Source organism: Pseudochaenichthys georgianus, chromosome 6 (assembly GCF_902827115.2).
Source record: "Pseudochaenichthys georgianus chromosome 6, fPseGeo1.2, whole genome shotgun sequence".
Taxonomy (NCBI): Eukaryota; Metazoa; Chordata; class Actinopteri; order Perciformes; family Channichthyidae; genus Pseudochaenichthys; species Pseudochaenichthys georgianus.
The window spans coordinates 35,728,611-35,746,052 of record NC_047508.1 but is presented as its reverse complement, the minus strand read 5'-3'; the positions used below and the strand labels follow the sequence as shown (position 1 = coordinate 35,746,052).

The following is a 17,442-nucleotide window of genomic DNA, read 5'->3' as shown; positions in this document are numbered from 1 at the left end:
GCATGTAACCGTATTATATTCTTTGCAAGCTCTTGCGGGCCACATAAAATGAAGTCGCGGGCCGGATTTGGGCCTTGAGTTTGACACCCCTGACTTAAGCACAACACTGTGGGTAAGTATACATTTTCTGTGCTCACCTTGTAGTTTCTCCTCTGTGTCACTTTCCGACTCGCTGTTTTCATCCGTCACTGAATGGACAAAGGAAAACAGAGTGTGAGCAGACTGCAAACAACTATCTCAGGAAACTAAAAGCACATGGAACCTGCCCTCCTTGCTTTCATTACAGCCTCCAACACACACCAACACACACTCCTCTCACACACACGGGTCACTCTCAACTGACCACAGAATGTTTCTCTGCCCATAAAACTAAGTGGATACATGTGATCGTCCCTTTTATGGGGGTAGACCTGTAAAGTCTTTCTGGTCAAACTGAGATTTTTTAGTAAAGGTAACCTGAATCAAAGTGTTGATGGTGATTCAGGGATCAGTGTATACATTTTATTTTTATTTTTTATTATTTATTGTAGAGGCTACATACACAAAACATGGACAGTACAATAACAAAAAGAGACTTTCTTATCTCAGACAACAACAAAAAACAGAAAAAATAATAATAAAATACAGTCAGTTGGTCACTTCAACATTTCATAAACTAAAAATAAAAAAATAGGTTGACAGTCCAATATCATCAAAAGCATTTATTATTCCTTTTCATCCCACTCTTCGCTAGAGCTGATTGTTTCCCATTGCATGGTGTGTTGAGCCATCCTTTGATTCTTGGTGGCAATCATCCTTTTCAAAATACATTGTGTTTTTAATCTACTTTTCACACACCTTAAATTCAGATTTCCCAAACAAAAGACCAAAGGGAGTAAATGCAAAATCAATATAAAGTCTCTTAAGCCCATTTTGAATCTCAGTCCACAGTCTTGCAACGTATAGACAATAAAAAAATAAATGCATCTGGTCTTCCTCTTCCTCCTCACAGAATCTACAAAGTGGTGACGGTTCGATATTAAAAGTGTTGAGTTACATTTGAAGTCATAACCATTTGCCCAGAAAACACTACTATACTATTGTTATTTGTTATTGTATAATAAAAACGTTTAGAAATATTTTAATGGCATATGAAATTGAACGTGTTGCACATTTAGTAGTTTGGCATGATTTAGGATTTACTTTTGCTTTTTAACTTAAACTAATATGCTAATTAATACTAATACTAATATACTCTTAATACATGTGTTTGTTGGTGCGGGGTTTTACTAGTATTGCAATGGTGGTGTGTCTTCTATGTTTCGTGATTTGCTTAACTCCTGTGGTTTTTTTAATGTGCCTCATCAACCGAAACGGCTTCCTTCCATATCAAAATACCTCTAGTGCAGCAAATCGTGGACTCCATGTGCCACAATGATGAATACAGAATAGTGCCGCATCACATTGTGTGACAGTTGTGTAAAGCTGATGTAAATTGCCTTTAAATGTTACCGTCTTGATAGAAGCATTGAAGAGCAGGACATCATTTTTAGTAAGTAAAAAAAACCAGATGATGTGAATTAAATGATATTTATGTGGCCGGACTCACCTCTCCCTGAGCTGGACTCTGTCGACTGAGAGACCCTCTTCATTCGTTTCTTCCCTCTCCGTGCCTCGAAGATGCCGTTGATTTTCAGCACCATCTGCGGGAGTAGGGGGGAAAATGTCCATCTTTAACTTCTTAAAGCTAATAAACAAAATTGGCCACGCTCTTCATAAAATCAATTCAACACAGCTTCTGGGAGGCCTTCCTCTGAGCACACTTCTCAAAGGAAATATCCGTCAGAAAATGTTCCCATCCCCAGACGGCAGCACGAGTGGACCAGCTCTGAACTTCCCGGCACCATAAATCACAGACGGAGCAGAGTGAGCTCAGCAAAATGCCTCTCAGACTCCCGTACCTTTGGGATTTTCCTCCTTCTGCGATTGCACGGGTCTCCGGAGAGGCAAGGGGTGTCGTCAGGGCTGCTGGGGGTGGAGGGGGGGCTGATGCGGGAGGGAGAGGAGAAGCCAGTGTCCCTGCCGGTCTTACGGAGCTCCAGGAGTTTGAAGCTTCGCCGTTCTGAATTGTGTCTGAAGAAGCCAGGTTTGGAGGAGAGCTGGGGAGGGGAGAAGATACATAAGAACATTGTTTTAGTACAGAAGTATTTTTTATTAAATCTAAATGTTTTTATATTGATTTATCAACAAACTGGTACCTTAGTTGGCGTGTCGGGGACAGGGGATGAGGAGGCAGGTGAAACACATTTGCTTCCCAAGCAACTTCTCTCCAGCTCTATATCTTCATAGGGATTCTCCTTGGAGGGAGGATCTTCAGAAGAAAGAAAATACATACAAAATAAATAAAAATAAGAAATCTATGTGACCTTGGTTACACAACATCTTTCCAATATGCTGATAAAGCTGTCTTTCCATATCAGTTATATTTGTTTTGCCAGTTCCATCGTACTCCAGATGTGCTGATGGAGAACTTCCAGACTCTGCGTACCCAGCTCATATTTCACTGTGATAAGACGCTTGCAGAGCTAATGCTAACTTTACCCACCAGTCCTCCCCTGCAGACGAGCAGTGCGGACGTTTCATTTTCAAAAAGCTGTCTCTCCCTTTGTATCTGTCTCTCTTCTCCTGTGCTTTATCAATTCCTCCACCAGATGTTAGCTGTCGGAGTCGGAGGAGCCCCTTCTCCCTTCACAACAACAAGGCATCAGTGTACTGTTTTTCACATTGCCGGCTTGTGACACACTTATCTCTTCACATGCAAGCACAGTGTTAAAAAGTGGCTCATTAATAATCAACAGTGTCAGCACTGATGTGTGGGTGTAGGTGTGTGTATGAGTGTGTATTGTAAATGTTTTATTTATTTATTTATTTATTATCATGACTGTATTCAGTGATGTCATCTATTGTAAATGTGTACAATGGTATAACAATGTTGTGGTATTTTTATTATTGCTTTTAGGATGTCTGTCACCATCTGGCAAAGGGACTATCGATGAAAACTAGCCTTTTGGCTAATTCGAGTACTTGTACATGTTTTTAATATGTTGATTAATGTACACTGTCCCTTGTTTTTAAATAAATCAATTAAATTCAGTGTGTTAGTGCTCTCCGCCAGCTGTGCAGATGTGAGTGTGCCATCAATGTGTGTGTCTGAAAACAAGTGGTGGTGACAGTAGCTTTCCTCTCAATCTGAAAACACGGTCAGGCATGTGGATTGTTTCTAAAGCGTGTTGACGAGAACCTGGTTTGCGTGTTGATGACATGCCAGGGAGGATATCACAACGTTTCATCCCTATCTCTATCTAGGAACTCCCAAAGCTGCTTTTTGTGTAGACAGCTCTTTGAGTTGCTTTACCCATGAGACACCGCTGAGAGATCGGTGTCTGAAAGAAGGAAACTATAAACAAGAATTCAAAATAAGCCGCGGTGTCACTCAGATATAAGTTAATTGGACTGTTGCTAACAAGCGTTTACTCATTACTGGTCTCTTGGATGAAAACCAAAGACACATTGAAGCCATTGCCAGTAATGTGCCTCACATGCCCCCCCCCCCCCCCCCCCCCCCCCAGTAGCCGACCTCTGCTACAACCTCACACAACGCCACTATTGTACCTTATGAAATCTCGCAGGCTCTAGGTGGGGTTGGCATAACGCTGCAGTCAATAAGGTAGGAACGTGGGTCACATTTTGCCGTATCATTTTTAATAAAAGTTAAGCAGCGTGGCTCTAAATTAAAACCTGAGCAGAGTAAAGACAGCTTGGCCTCCTCATCACCTCTGTTGCTATGATACACGCTGATATGAGAAATTAAACTACAAGGTCATGCAGTGTATGAAGGGTAGGGCAAATAGGACAACATCCAACCTATAGTACACTATGCAACAATGGTTTCAGTTTTACACAATAAAGTTGAACGCTTTGAAACCACATGTCTAAAAGGTGACTTTCGAGAGACTGTTTTTGGACGTTTGCTTAGTTAATGACAAAGAAATGGAGTGATATATGTTGGTATGTATTGTTTTTACCTATTATGTCCTCGTAGACATTCTCTTCTGATAAAGTGCGTGTTAGGCCCAGCCTGGACTGAGCGTACCAGTCCGCCCTGCAGCCTTCTGTGGACGACTGGAGCAGATCCTCAAATTCATAGGATTTCCTGGAGGACAGAGCATTGCAAAGATTTAGAAATTGCACGGCAGATATAAAAGAGAAGAGGAGGAAGGATGGATTTGTGATAGTTTCCGTTGAAACTGATGTTACCATTTGATAGTTGACACATTTGTCTGACCACATCTGTGTTTCATCACTGCCAACGATTAAAGCCAAGCAGAATGAAGTGCTCACAAGAATCTGTGGTTTGACTGCATTCCCACATGCACGCACACATACAATTAAAGGGGCCCTATTCTGCTCATTTCCACATTCATATCTGTATGTAGTGTCTCTACTGTGACATGTCTCCATGCTTTAATGTTCAAAAAGCTCTTTATTTGCTGCAGCACCTCTTTTCACCCTCTGTCTGAAACCAGAGCCCAGTCTGCTTTGATTGGTTAGCTGGCCGGCTCTGTTGTGATTGGCTAACTGCTTAGAGATTGATTGGCCCTTAGCCTATCATCGTGCAATTTGTTGGGGCGCTAGCCAATAGAAGCACGAGTGTTACATAGTGATATCAATTATAGAAGTAAATAAAGGAGTCCAAGAAGGCGTTTCAGGCAGGGGGGAGTGTGTGGGAGAGAAACTCCCTCTAGGGAACTTTGGGATGTTAGCCTTTGCAGACCATTTACATGCACACAAACCTATATCACACACTGCAGGAAAGGAAAACGTGCTAGTCTTTTTTTTACTTTAACATTCACTTTTTGAAGCTGCATGTAAAAATGAACAATTTAGCCAAATCTGTCCATGATAATAATGTCAACAATTATGCATAGTCCTTGATATATAAGGAAAGCAAATGAACGTGAAGTTAAATAAACCCTTTTCTGGCAGAGTGAAACATAAACTGAACATTGCAAGCTTTACAAAAGTATGATTTATAGCAGAGCTGTTGGATGGAATCAGATGAAGCCAAGTGTAGCTAATGAACTGGCAACGCAGCGCATTCGTTCACATGCACAAAAATGCACAGTGCAGCGGACACTGAGAGACAGACAGCCTGAGCAAACAAAGGGCTTGACACAGCACACTTGAGCCGTGTGAGGCCTCCACATATGGTATGGAATGTAACAGATTCAAGGCAAGCTCCAAACAAGAATTCAGACCGCTGCAGAAAGTGAACAATAGATGTGCTCCAATAACGCAGAGCTCACACATTTTTGTGTTTCCTTGCAGAAATGTGTTCACTTGACTGAATTTTACTAAGAAGACTCTGGTAAAGTCCAACATGGTAATTGCTCTTGGCACGAGAAGCAACTCCGTTTCTGGATCCGACTTTACACTTTACCAGTACACACATTTTTGTAATTACAAATCCCCGAAAAAGGCCTAATAAAAGCCAAATGCCTTGCGCAACCGTTTTTACTGTCAAGGCATGAATTCTTGAAAAAGCGAAGGCCCTCTTTGACATGACTCACTACTCTGCATGTTGATCTCCTCCTCCAGATGAGTTCTGGAAAGAGTAATGAGTTGAGTTGATGTGTACATTCCTCAGATCCAACCAATGAGCTCATTCTTTGGGATATTTAGAAATAGGATGATGTCACCGGTGGTTTTGATTTGCAGCAGATGTGGGAAATGTTGTTCACCTCAGAGTTTGTTCAGAGACGGTGGGGGATGGGTTCAGAGGAGAACCAGAGCCTCACTGGTTGAATCCGATTCCAAAAGCAACTTTAAATATTACATTTTTGTGCATTTTGGAATAAGACAATAGTGAAAGGATCACTTCCCCCACAATTTGACCAATACTATATGAATAACTAGTTTTTCTAGGTATATCTATGTCTCCGTAGAGAAGTTATTCAATCATTAAAGTGAATGGAGGCTGCGTTCAACAATAGAACTATGGGAGAAATTCGTTTTTTCAACAAATCTCTCACAACTCGTTCATCATAGTTCATCGTTCATCATAGGTTTTATTTATACAGTCGCATGTTTTCTACTTAAAAAACTCATGCAAATACTAAGCCTGAGCAAAAATGCATGTGTTGGCCAAGTAGCGAGCATACAGCTGTTTTCATCTTCTTATTCCCTACCTGTTATTACTGTCCCGGGCTTTGTCTGCCCAGGTTCTCCTGCACACTCCAGGTGGGGGGCACGTGGGTAAAGGGGGAGGAGGAATGGAGGGCAAAGGGGGCAAGTTCCTCCTTCCCTTCCCCAAGCCGAGGCCTGAAGTTGGGGTTGTGGGAGGGGTGTGATGCTGGAAGGTCCTCTGAGGTTTAGGTAGAGGGTTTATAGATGGAGCACCTGGCTCACTGTACAAGTTCTCTGGATCACCCTCCCTCTTCCTCCGCGAGCTACCAGGACGAACAACCTCCAAAGTCCCAAAAATGGGCTCGCCGACCCTCTTTTCTGATTCCTCCTGCTCCTCCTTTGAAGGAGGGCAGAAGTAATTCCCTGGAAATGCCAGTGAAGGTCTGTGAGGAACATCCTTTGTTGCCTTCTCCAGTTTCTTAACATGAGTTAAAACACTTTTCTTGTCCTTAGGTTGTTCCGTTGGTTTGGAGGCCCGAAATCCCCTCTCTAAGATCACTTCCTTGTCCTTGTTTGATGGGCCGTCTGGAGATTTAGGCCTCAAATCCGCCAGCTTTCCAACATTTTCCTTCCCTGAGTCCTGTCTGTCCCAACTAACAAACCTCTTGCTATCTGTCCTTTGGACTTCTGAAGCTTTAGGTTCCTTTTTCCTCACCGTCTCAACTTCCTTCTCTGCCGTGATCAGTGGACATGTCCCTGTAGAAGACGGGGCAGTCTCCTTTTTGCCCTCCCATTGTGAGATCTTATCTCTGATGCTGGCCGTCTTGGCTGCTGCCGGGCTCTTGTTGTTGTTCAACTTCCCACACAGCCCGTTCTCCATGTTGGGAGTCCGCGGGTCGGTGGCTCTCCTGTGAGCCAGCATGGTGTGAGGAGGGCCGTCAGGAGGGCTGAGTAAGGGAGAGAGGGGACGCTTGGTGGACACAGCGGTCTCCCTCCTGTCTCTGTCCCCCGGCGACCCGCACACCTCTTGGCGCTGGGGCACCGCAGACGACGGAGCCTCCCCGACCTTCAGACCACAGCACTGGAGCCTGGAGAAGAACCACACACAGAAAAGTCAACAGACATACTCGACATACTTGCTAACAAGAGTTGAAGGCAAACCACAAGTTTCAAACATGTTCACCAAAAAGCTGCCCAGCAAACATGAGCCCACAAGAAAGTATTTCAATGATAGACAGAGGCAACACAAAACAGAAGGAAAGACATGTAGATGTATGGTTCTGTTTTCATGTGTCAAAAAACATAGTACATTGAAAAATAACTTTAAAAATTAAACATACAACTCTCTGATACGTAGATAGAAATCCATTATCAAATCAAGATGTCTTTAGATTAGAAAATTGGTATCCTCTGAAAATGCTTACTGACCCTATTCTTTACAAAACAAAATATATACAATACATTATTGCTTGAAAGCAGCTTAGTTGTCTTTTAATTTAGCTAAAGGAGTTCAGTAAGTTAGATCTGAAAGCTGAAATATCGATATAATTTACAAATTCAGACGAACCTTAGCTTAATAGTCTAATGGAAATGAAGCTTGACATTATCATTTATTATTGGGAGGAAAATATGTGATTTCATCCTCTTAAATCAATATATTAAAGCTTTCTTGAATGGTCCATTTCGCGATTTCAAGGCATATTTCAAATATTCAAGTTATTCATGTACGCAGAATGAAAGGGGGAAACGTACCAAAATAATCTCAAACAGACAACGTTTGAAAAGAGTCTTCTCTTAGCAACGGGGCATTACTTACCACAACTGCACTTATTCACACTGGATAAACAGGCTGAGAAAGTACATTGATCTGTTGTCAACTCTAATAATTTATAGTGCAATTATTTCCATAGAAATGTAACGTGCTGCCTTCAGTGTACACAACTAAGAATCGTGCTCCCCATAGCTCTTTAAATTGGCTGCACAACGCAAGCACTTACAATTAAGTCCAAATAGATCTTTGTTTTATGAGGCAAACAAGAATTCTTGTAAAGAGGGCTCAGACGTCTGTTTGGTGCCTCTGTTTTCGCTGTGAGTCACTCCTGGAAGATTACTGGGTCACGACTGTTTGAACTCTGGGTTTCGGGGTCAAAGTTTACAAGCTACGCACACAGCTATTTCTGGAGAAGAGATGAATGTATACACAGACGAGGGAAGAGGCCGAAGTGCAGACGTGCATCTTTGCTTCTCTACTGCTCAAAACTTTATTTGTTGGCCCTAAGACCATTCATCGCTGGATGTGAAAACCAACAGTCATGCAATCTAGAGGAAATCTCAGGGGGAAATTACTGATTCAAGTTTCCTCAGAGACCCTTAAAACAAGGAAACAAGGAAACCAAGTCATTTTCTTTTAAATTGCTCTGGGTTTTATTAACTTGACCTCTCTCCCCCTTTATTTTTCCTTTTGAGTACCTCGGTTGAAACAGCAGTTCTTATTAAGCATGAAGCAACAGATGGTAAAAAAAACTAGGTCAAATAAAAGCAGGGTAAATGAAAGCAGGAGTCGGCAGGAGGCTTGTGTAGCGAAGGAGTTAAAGAAAAATACGAGCAGATGGAGGAGGAAATTAATAATGTGTTTCACCTCGTCTCAAAAAACACTTGATTGTGATTAAGAGACAAAGAGAGATTGAGAGACAGACGGTATGGGTGGAACTTGAAGATGAGTGTTACTGAGGGCGGAAGGAGATACAAGGACACAACATCTTCTCCAACCAGCTGAGCTAACACGGGATCAGAGGATATGAGAAAGGGTTGGAAATGGGGAGGACAATATAACAGAGATAAAGAGTATTTTAATGTTCCGGCAAATCCATTGTTGACTATTTCCAGGGATAAATGTACAGAACATGAGAGCAAGGGCACAGACAAAACTACAGACATTAAAACCTCCCACAATCCCTGTTATTGTCACAAACCAAAATCATTTTAATTAAAATAGAACTAATGAATATTGCAAGGATGACAGAAGGGACTATGGAGAGTGGTCAAAGAGGCATGAGACAGTGGCAGCAGGGGGGGGGGGGCAGGAACAGTAACTAGATGCCAGATGGCCAATTCTGCCCTGCACTCATGCCCTGCTATTGTTATGTTGCTGACCCGCATGGAGAGGGGAGTCTCCAGCTAGCTTCAAAGCAGTACAGGGCTTCAGGATGGGAAAAGGGATATGTAGGCCCAAGCAACACTTTTTTGCACCCTTCAGCACTCTGAACATCTGCTAGTTTCCATCTAAAAGCAAAAGGTATAATAGATAGATATAATACAGTAAGTATTATGTTATGGCTTCATCTTCATGTCTTGCATGTCTGTGGGCAGCTTGGAATGAGAGACGGCATCAAAATCCTATCATTGTATCAGTTTAGTATAAGCATTTATACTTGTTGATGATAATTTCATCCAACTTTAGCAAATGCTTAAACCATAAGTCATCTGGTCAATATATAAATTGGATAGGACTTTTACTTTAACAAATCCGATATAACCTTGCACATTCTTCCATCCATCCAACTTCTCCCGCTTATCCGTGGTCGGGTCGCGGGGGTAGCAGTTCCAGCAGAGAGCCCCAAACTTTCTTTTCCCTGGCGACATCAACCAGCTCTGACTGGGGGATCCCAAGGCGCTCCCAGTCCAGCGAAGAGATATAATCCCTCCACCTGGTCCTAGGTCTACCCCTTGGTCTCTTCCCAGCTGGACGTGCCTGGAACACCTCCCTAGGGAGGCGCCCAGGTGGCATCCTAACTAGGTGCCCGAACCACCTCAACTGGCTCCTTTCGACGCGAAGGAGGAGCAGCTCAACTCCGAGTCCCTCCCTGATGACCGAACTTCTCACCTTATCCCTAAGGGAGACACCAGCCACCCGGCGGAGAAAACCCGGCCGCTTGTATCCGCGATCTCGTTCTTTCGGTCATGACCCATCCTTCATGACCATAGGTGAGGGTAGGAACGAAAATGGCCCGGTAGACAGAGAGCTTTGCCTTCTGGCTCAGCTCCCTTTTCGTCACAACGGTGCGGTAAAGCGACTGCAGTACCGCTCCCGCTGCTCCGATTCTCCGGCCCATCTCACGCTCCATTGTTCCCTTACTCGAGAACAAGACCCCGAGATACTTGAACTCCTTCACTTGGGGTAAGGACTCATTCCCTACTTGGAGTGGACAGTCCATCGGTTTCCTGCTGAGAACCATGGCCTCAGATTTGGAGGTGCTGATCCTCATCCCAGCCGCTTCACACTCGGTCAAACCGATCCAGTGAGTGCTGAAGGTCGCAGACCGATGAAGCCATCAGAACCACATCATCTGCAAAAAGCAGTGGTGCAATCCTTAGTCCACCGAACTGCAGACCCCCCCCCCCACGACTACGCCTCGAAATCCGATCCATGTATATTACAAACAGGATTGGTGACAAAGCGCAGCCCTGGCGGAGGCCAACCCTCACCGGAAATGGGTCCGACTTACTGCCGAGGACCCGGACACAGCTCTCGCTTTGGGAGTACAGAGATTGGATGGCCCTGAGTAGAGACCCCCTTACCCCATACTCCCGCAGCACCTCCCACAGTAACTCCCTGGGAACTCGGTCATACGCCTTCTCCAAGTCTACAAAACACATGTAGACCGGATAAGCGTACTCCCAGGCCCCCTCCAGGATCCTTGCGAGAGTAAAAAGCTGATCCGTCGTTCCACGACCAGGACGGAATCCGCATTGTTCCTCCTCAATCTGAGGTTCGACAATCGGCCTGACCTTCCTTTCGAGTACCTTAGAGTCAACTTTCCCGGGGAGGCTGAGTAGTGTGATGCCTCTGTAATTGGCACACACCCTCTGATCCCCCTTTTTGAAAAGGGGGACCACCACCCCGGTCTGCCACTCCTTCGGTACTGTTTACGACTTCCACGCAACGTTGATGAGACGTGTCAACCATGACAGTCCCTCAACACCCAGAGCCTTCAGCATTTCTGGGCGGATCTCATCCACCCCCGGGGCTTTGCCACTGTGGAGTTGTTTGACGACCTCAGTGACCTCCCCCCGGGAGATTGGTGTTGATCCCCCGTCATACTCCAGCTCTGCCTCTAACATAGAGGGCGGAGTTGTCGGGTTCAGGAGTTCCTCAAAGTGTTCCTTCCAACGCCCTAACACTCCATCAGTTGAGGTCAACAACGTCCCATCCTTACTGTACACAGCTTGGATGGTTCCCTGCTTCCCCCTCCTGAGGTGTCGGACAGTTTTCCAGAACAACCTCTCCCACACCCGCTGCTTTGCCTCGGCCACGGATGAGGCTGCTGCCCTTCGGGCCTGTCGGTACCTTGCAACTGCCTCGGGAGTCCCCCGGGATAACAAATCCCTGAAGGCCTCCTTCTTCAGTCGGACGGCTTCCCTGACCACCGGTGTCCACCAGGAGGTTCGAGGGTTACCGCCCCTTGAGGCACCTAGGACCTTGAGACCACAGCTCCCCGCCGCGGCTTCGGCAATAGAGGCTTTGAACACCGACCACTCTGGTTCAATGTCCCCAACCTCCACAGGAATGCCCGAAAAGCTCCGCCGGAGGTGCGAGTTGAAGACCTCCTGAACTTGGGCCTCCTCCAGACGTTCCCAGTTCACCCGAACTACACGTTTGGGCTTACCAGGTCTATCCAGAGGCTTCCCCCGCCACTCGACCCATCTCACCACCAGATGGTGATCAGTTGACAACTCCGCCCCTCTCTTTACCCGAGTGTCCAAAACATACGGCCTCAGGTCCGATGATACGATAACGAAATCGATCATGGACCTTCTGCCTAGGGTGCTCTGGTACCACGTACACTTATGAGCATCCTTATGTTCGAACATGGTGTTTGTTATGGCCAATCCATGACTAGCACAGAAGTCCAGTAACAAACCACCACTCCGGTTCAGATCAGGGGGGCCGTTCCTCCCAATCACGCCCCTCCAAGTGTCTCCATCATTGCCCACATGTGCATTGAAGTCTCCCAGCAAGATTAAAGAGTCCCCTTCAGGAGCCCCATACAGGACTCTTTCCAGGGTCTCCAAGAAGGCCGTATACTCTGAACTGCTGTTGGGTGCATAAGCACACACAACAGTCAGAGTTTTCCCCCCCATAACCCGCAGGCGTAGGGAGGCGACCCTCTCGTCCACTGGGGTAAACTCCAACAACGAAGCACCTAACCGGGGACTTGTGAGTATCCCCACACCCGCCCGGCGCCTCACACCTTGAGCAACTCCTTGCATTCTTACTACAGTATAAACAAATAAAGACCACCACGTTCCTACTCCACTAGCTGCATTTATTTCCTTGCATATCGCTGGATAACATTTTGGTATAAATCAGGAGGAACTGTTGCTCTCCCTCAAGTTTAAAAATAAAATAATTGCAATGGTAAGCAACAGCAAGGAGAATCTCACAAAATAAAACAGAAACAATAGAAATACCAGCCAGTGCTGCAAGGATTCTTTCGGTCTAGACCATTGTCTCATTTTTAGAAGAATCAGTAATTATGGCAAAGAGATGTTTAAAAAATCTTCACTCTAAGTGGTGGCTATGAAAACCTGATTCAAAGGAACTTTGATCATATACAAAAAGAGACATCCCCATAGTATTGGTTATAGCACTGATATGTTGGACTGTGATTATTTCAACTACTGAATGATTGAAATATTTGATTGTCTTTTGAGGCACCTACCCGTTGACTGATTGGTAGATACAGTTGTCAGTGTTTGTGCAGAGCAGCAGGGCCCTCCCTCCGGTCATGGTGCTAGCAGCTGGCATCCTGCACACAGAGAAAGACACCGACAGTAAGCACAATATATTTATCTGAAGTGTTAAATGCATTGTGTGGATGGTAAAAGTTTCTCTAAACAAATGAGAATGCAAAACAGACCAATATCTCAAGTTTGTAGGTTGCAAACACAAACATTTAAAAGTCAAACTGTTACAGGAGAGTTGGAAATAATGTATTTTTTAGCTATGCAGTAGATACTTAAAAACAGGTTGATATTCAGACAAATGAAATCTAAGTGAAAAGAAGAGCTGCTCCCACAGTACTCCCTTAGGGTTAGAAAACAAATCTAACTCTAGTGTGTGAATGTAAACTACCAAAAGGCTCAAACCTATCATTTCTCTGGCTAGAACAACTCAGACCTCACAGGTTGCACGCCATCCCCCCAAAACTAGCACAAAAATCCCCCACACTTGATAGAATTGGAGGAAACAGATGAAAACAAAACGTTAACAATTGCAAGCGTGTAAACCCCAGCTCCTATGTGGCAATATGGAAAAAGTATGGAATGTTCTAAAAACACATTGTAAAAAGCCCCATTAGAAAAACATCACTGGCAACTAGAAGACAAAGAAGGGCACTGAGTTCAACTTTTTAAAGGTTATCACTCAGGCTTTTCGTACTCGTCAGAAGTGATTTTAAGTACTGCGCAGACGTTTTGTTTTTGCACTTCGGATCCTCTCCGCAAACTCCTTTCATTTAAGGATATCACTTCCTTAAAGTCTTCCAGCACTGCACATTTCCCTCTGTTCTTCATTAGGACAAATGGTGCCAAGGCGACTTTGAGGGGGGAACTTATTATTCGGTCCATTTGTCAGCATATCATAAAACCAGATCCACTTGGAGCCATTGCAAGACTATCCGTAAGTAACCATTGAATGAGAGCCGCTAGCAAAAGGCACGTGACTTGGCCCTAAAGATGGTGGAGGGTTGGCATGGGCCTAGCATCAGTCTGACACAGATGTGGTTAACATTGGAGAGGGGGGGGTCAGGGTTAACTTCTGTTGGCAGATATTCACATGTGTTCTTAAGTAAATTCACAGAGACACCGATACATGCTTTGCCACCCGGCTGCATACCCACACACAAAAAAACCTCGTATAATAACATACCTATAGATCCCACATCCCGCCAAAATGTCCTGACTGCAGACCAACTCAGTGATGTGTGTGAATTAGACCAGATGTGCTGGGATACTTTAGGGTATCCGTAGGCCGTTAAACATTTCCTGAGCACGGCTGGGCCCAATCCCCCCCCCTTCAATCCTCTCCCAATAAACCTGCATTAGCTAACTTTGACACTTCTCTCCCTTGCCCCCTGACTATGGAGGGAATGTGAGCCTTTTTCAGCCAAATTCCACAAATTGTTGTCCCAACTGGCAGTCAGAAGAAATGCCACAATTTCAGAAGATTACGTAGAAAAATGCAGCCAAATAGCTGAACTCTTCCCTGAGTTAACAACATAATTGGCCCTCTGGGTCCAGTGTTTTGGAACGGCTCTGGGCTTTTCCTTTTTTTTTTCTCGCAGAATGAAAGAACAAATGGACACGGCGGAAAGGCTGTGGTCTCATCTGACAAGATGTCTACTTAAAGTACAATGGTTCATTTTTCAACTTCTTTTTGCTCAACTTACATCCATCAATTGCTTTGTCTTTAGCCCCCCCATCAAAAGGAGGGGGAGGGTTTGCGTCAGACGTCCACTGGCCAAATTATTTTCAGCTGTGAGCCGAGCAGAGGTCACATGTTTGAGGAGAAACATCAACCCATTTTTTCCCGTCCTCCCCCTCTTGATTCTTTTCTCCTTACTAAAAGCCAACACAGAAATGAAGAACAGAAATCCTGCATGGGACGGGGGGGGGGGGGCTGTAAAGAATGTATAGAGCCTCCTAGTTTTACAGTTACATTTTTCTCTAGGTTGGGAAGGGTTTTGGATATCACGGGGGGAGAGGCAAGATGGACGATATGAAGAGAGAGAGCACATCGAAGAGGAGAGGGGGGGGTTGGGGAGACAGGGGTTGTCAAAACTAAAGAGGAAAGTGGATATTGCAAAGAATAATAGAAGTATACTGTTGCACTGTGAAAATAGGGAAGGCCCATTTCATTGTGTGCAGCCCAAAGGCTATTCAGTGTAGATGCTGGTGTTTAAAAGGTTATTTGGTATTTCTACAAAATTCTGACTTACTCGGCTTGAAAACATCCCAAACTTGACTCATACAAGACAAGGATTCCCCAATTGTGCCAGAACCTGACAAGCGGTAGAGTCCTGGCATCTCGTAAAAGCACTAAATTGTACAGCATTGTTAGTTTTACAGCGTTTGGTAACTGAGGAAACTCTTTTTTGGGGAGCAGCGAAAGCTTTTGTGTCCTACAGCTATTGGCAACTATTGTTAACCCTGACCCTCAGAGCAAGATGGCCACCATAACAAAGCAGAGGCTGAGGGAAGCCATCTGCTGAGGCCAATAAAAACATCACAGGGAAACTGCCCCTCCTCAGCCCCAGGCCTGTGAGGTGTGACAGAACGTGGACAGAGGAAGTGGTATTGTTCAGCAGCTGGGTGAAGAAGGTGGCGGTGGAATGGAAATAACTCATATTCAAAGACATTCATACCTTTTCAATTAGACCTGAAATACACCTGTTGAATGTCGTTGGGATTCAACCATTTTTCCCTAATGACCATTAAGAAAACACCAATATATTCCTTGAAGGATGACCTCCATTCCTGGACTTAAATCATAAAAGATTGGTGCTCAGGGAACAGCACACAATCTTAAATGCCTTGAGGCCTTTAGAGATAGCAGCACTCAGGGTCAGAGGCAGGCCATCAGAGCCAAGCATCAGTTACATAACAAACACTGAGGAAGATTTCTATCTGCGGATGGACACAGACCGATTCTTCTTATAAACATGTACTCGTATAAACCACTGAGAGAGGGATGCTGTTGTTTATTTGGGGACTATTGGATGAACCATAGCACTGCAATTATTACAATTTCAGTTATCAGGGGTCAACACCTGTTCTAGAAATGTACAGAAAAGTGGAAAGTGGAGAAAGGGAACCATTGAAGGGTTTATATGTGAGCAAGTGTGATACTGACTGGAGACAACTGTGGTATTTGTATCGCATGTGTGGCAAACTAACTGTGCAACTTTCGACCTGAGGTTAACACTGGGAGGACTGTACAGTAGCTGTATCAAATGGGCTGATCTTCATACAGTGGTTATTATGAAACAGTATTGCATTTTCTGACCTTTGTTGATAGGCTTCTCTAACAAATGGCCCTTTGCTAAGAACTGTGTGCAGTGAGTGTGAAATGTTTCAGTATCTGATCAACCTTTTGTAGATATAGGAATAGCTTCTCCATCAGGTTTAACAGCACGGCTGGCTCAGTATTTATTCATGCTAAAGTGTAACTTTACATTACTAATAGTCTAATGTTATCATATCATTATTTATCAATTCAATGAGCCTCAGAGGCTTCTGGTCATTGAGCAAAGGATGAGGAGACAGAATATCAACAACACATTAGAACAAAGGGATGAAAAAACAATCAGCCCAATTGAATGACAATGCTAGTAGTAGAGGAGCCTATGTTATGCCTCCTGTAGCATCTAGGGATTGCTGTGAGCAATGAAAGGTGCTTTATAAATCGAATTTATTATTATTATTATTATTATTATTATTAGGAGCCATGCATCTGGTACGACAAAAGAGACAACATTTCCAGGTAAGTTTTGTTAAGCAAAAGAAACAGATCTGAGATACCAAGTTCAAATATTCACAAATAATCATCATTTGATTCTGAAAAGCAATTTAAGTCCAGATGATAATGATAACTGTCAATTATACACATACTGTATAGGGACCCTATGTTTTTTCCGATTGGCTCACAGACTAATTATCCCCCAGATGTCAGATCTGCATTTGGTCACCTCTCCACAGAACAGGCAACTACATTGACTTCAAACTCCACACATCTGGCACCCTGTGTGAGCTACATACTAAAAGACTGACCTTGATCTAGTCATAGAGTTGTAAATGAATCCCTGACTCACAAAGGCACTTGGCACATTTGTGTACAGTATGTTGGCCAGCACACAGATGACTCAGCGGCATGCAGACCAACCTAATAGATTACACTCGGCTTATCTGTTTTACAGTGAACTCACAAGATTTTGAATACAAATAAATCAGCCTGGACTCATTCAATGGCAATGTGATGACACACGCCTTTGCACACACACACACACACACACACACACACACACACACACACACACACACACACACACACACACACACACACACACACACACACACACACACACACACACACACACACACACACACACACACACACACACACACACACACACACACACACACACACACACACACACACACCCACACACACACACACACACACACACACACACACACACACACACACACACACACACA

The 17,442-nt window shown here is 44.3% G+C and overlaps 1 protein-coding gene across 2 annotated transcripts in view; it reads right to left on the bottom strand.

The window, feature by feature from the left end:
- The window catches only part of LOC117447737 (DENN domain-containing protein 2A), a 54,464-nt gene that overhangs the window by 10,888 nt on the left and 26,134 nt on the right, over positions 1 to 17,442 (bottom strand). For both annotated transcript variants that reach the window (XM_071203568.1, XM_034084605.2), the window contains exons 2-8: positions 12,888 to 12,974; positions 6,228 to 7,253; positions 4,065 to 4,192; positions 2,238 to 2,350; positions 1,941 to 2,138; positions 1,589 to 1,682; positions 138 to 188 (exon numbers count right to left, since the gene is read on the bottom strand). In XM_071203568.1, the coding sequence (XP_071059669.1) occupies positions 138 to 188; positions 1,589 to 1,682; positions 1,941 to 2,138; positions 2,238 to 2,350; positions 4,065 to 4,192; positions 6,228 to 7,253; positions 12,888 to 12,974 (1,697 nt within the window). The remainder of the gene's footprint in view (positions 1 to 137; positions 189 to 1,588; positions 1,683 to 1,940; positions 2,139 to 2,237; positions 2,351 to 4,064; positions 4,193 to 6,227; positions 7,254 to 12,887; positions 12,975 to 17,442) is intronic.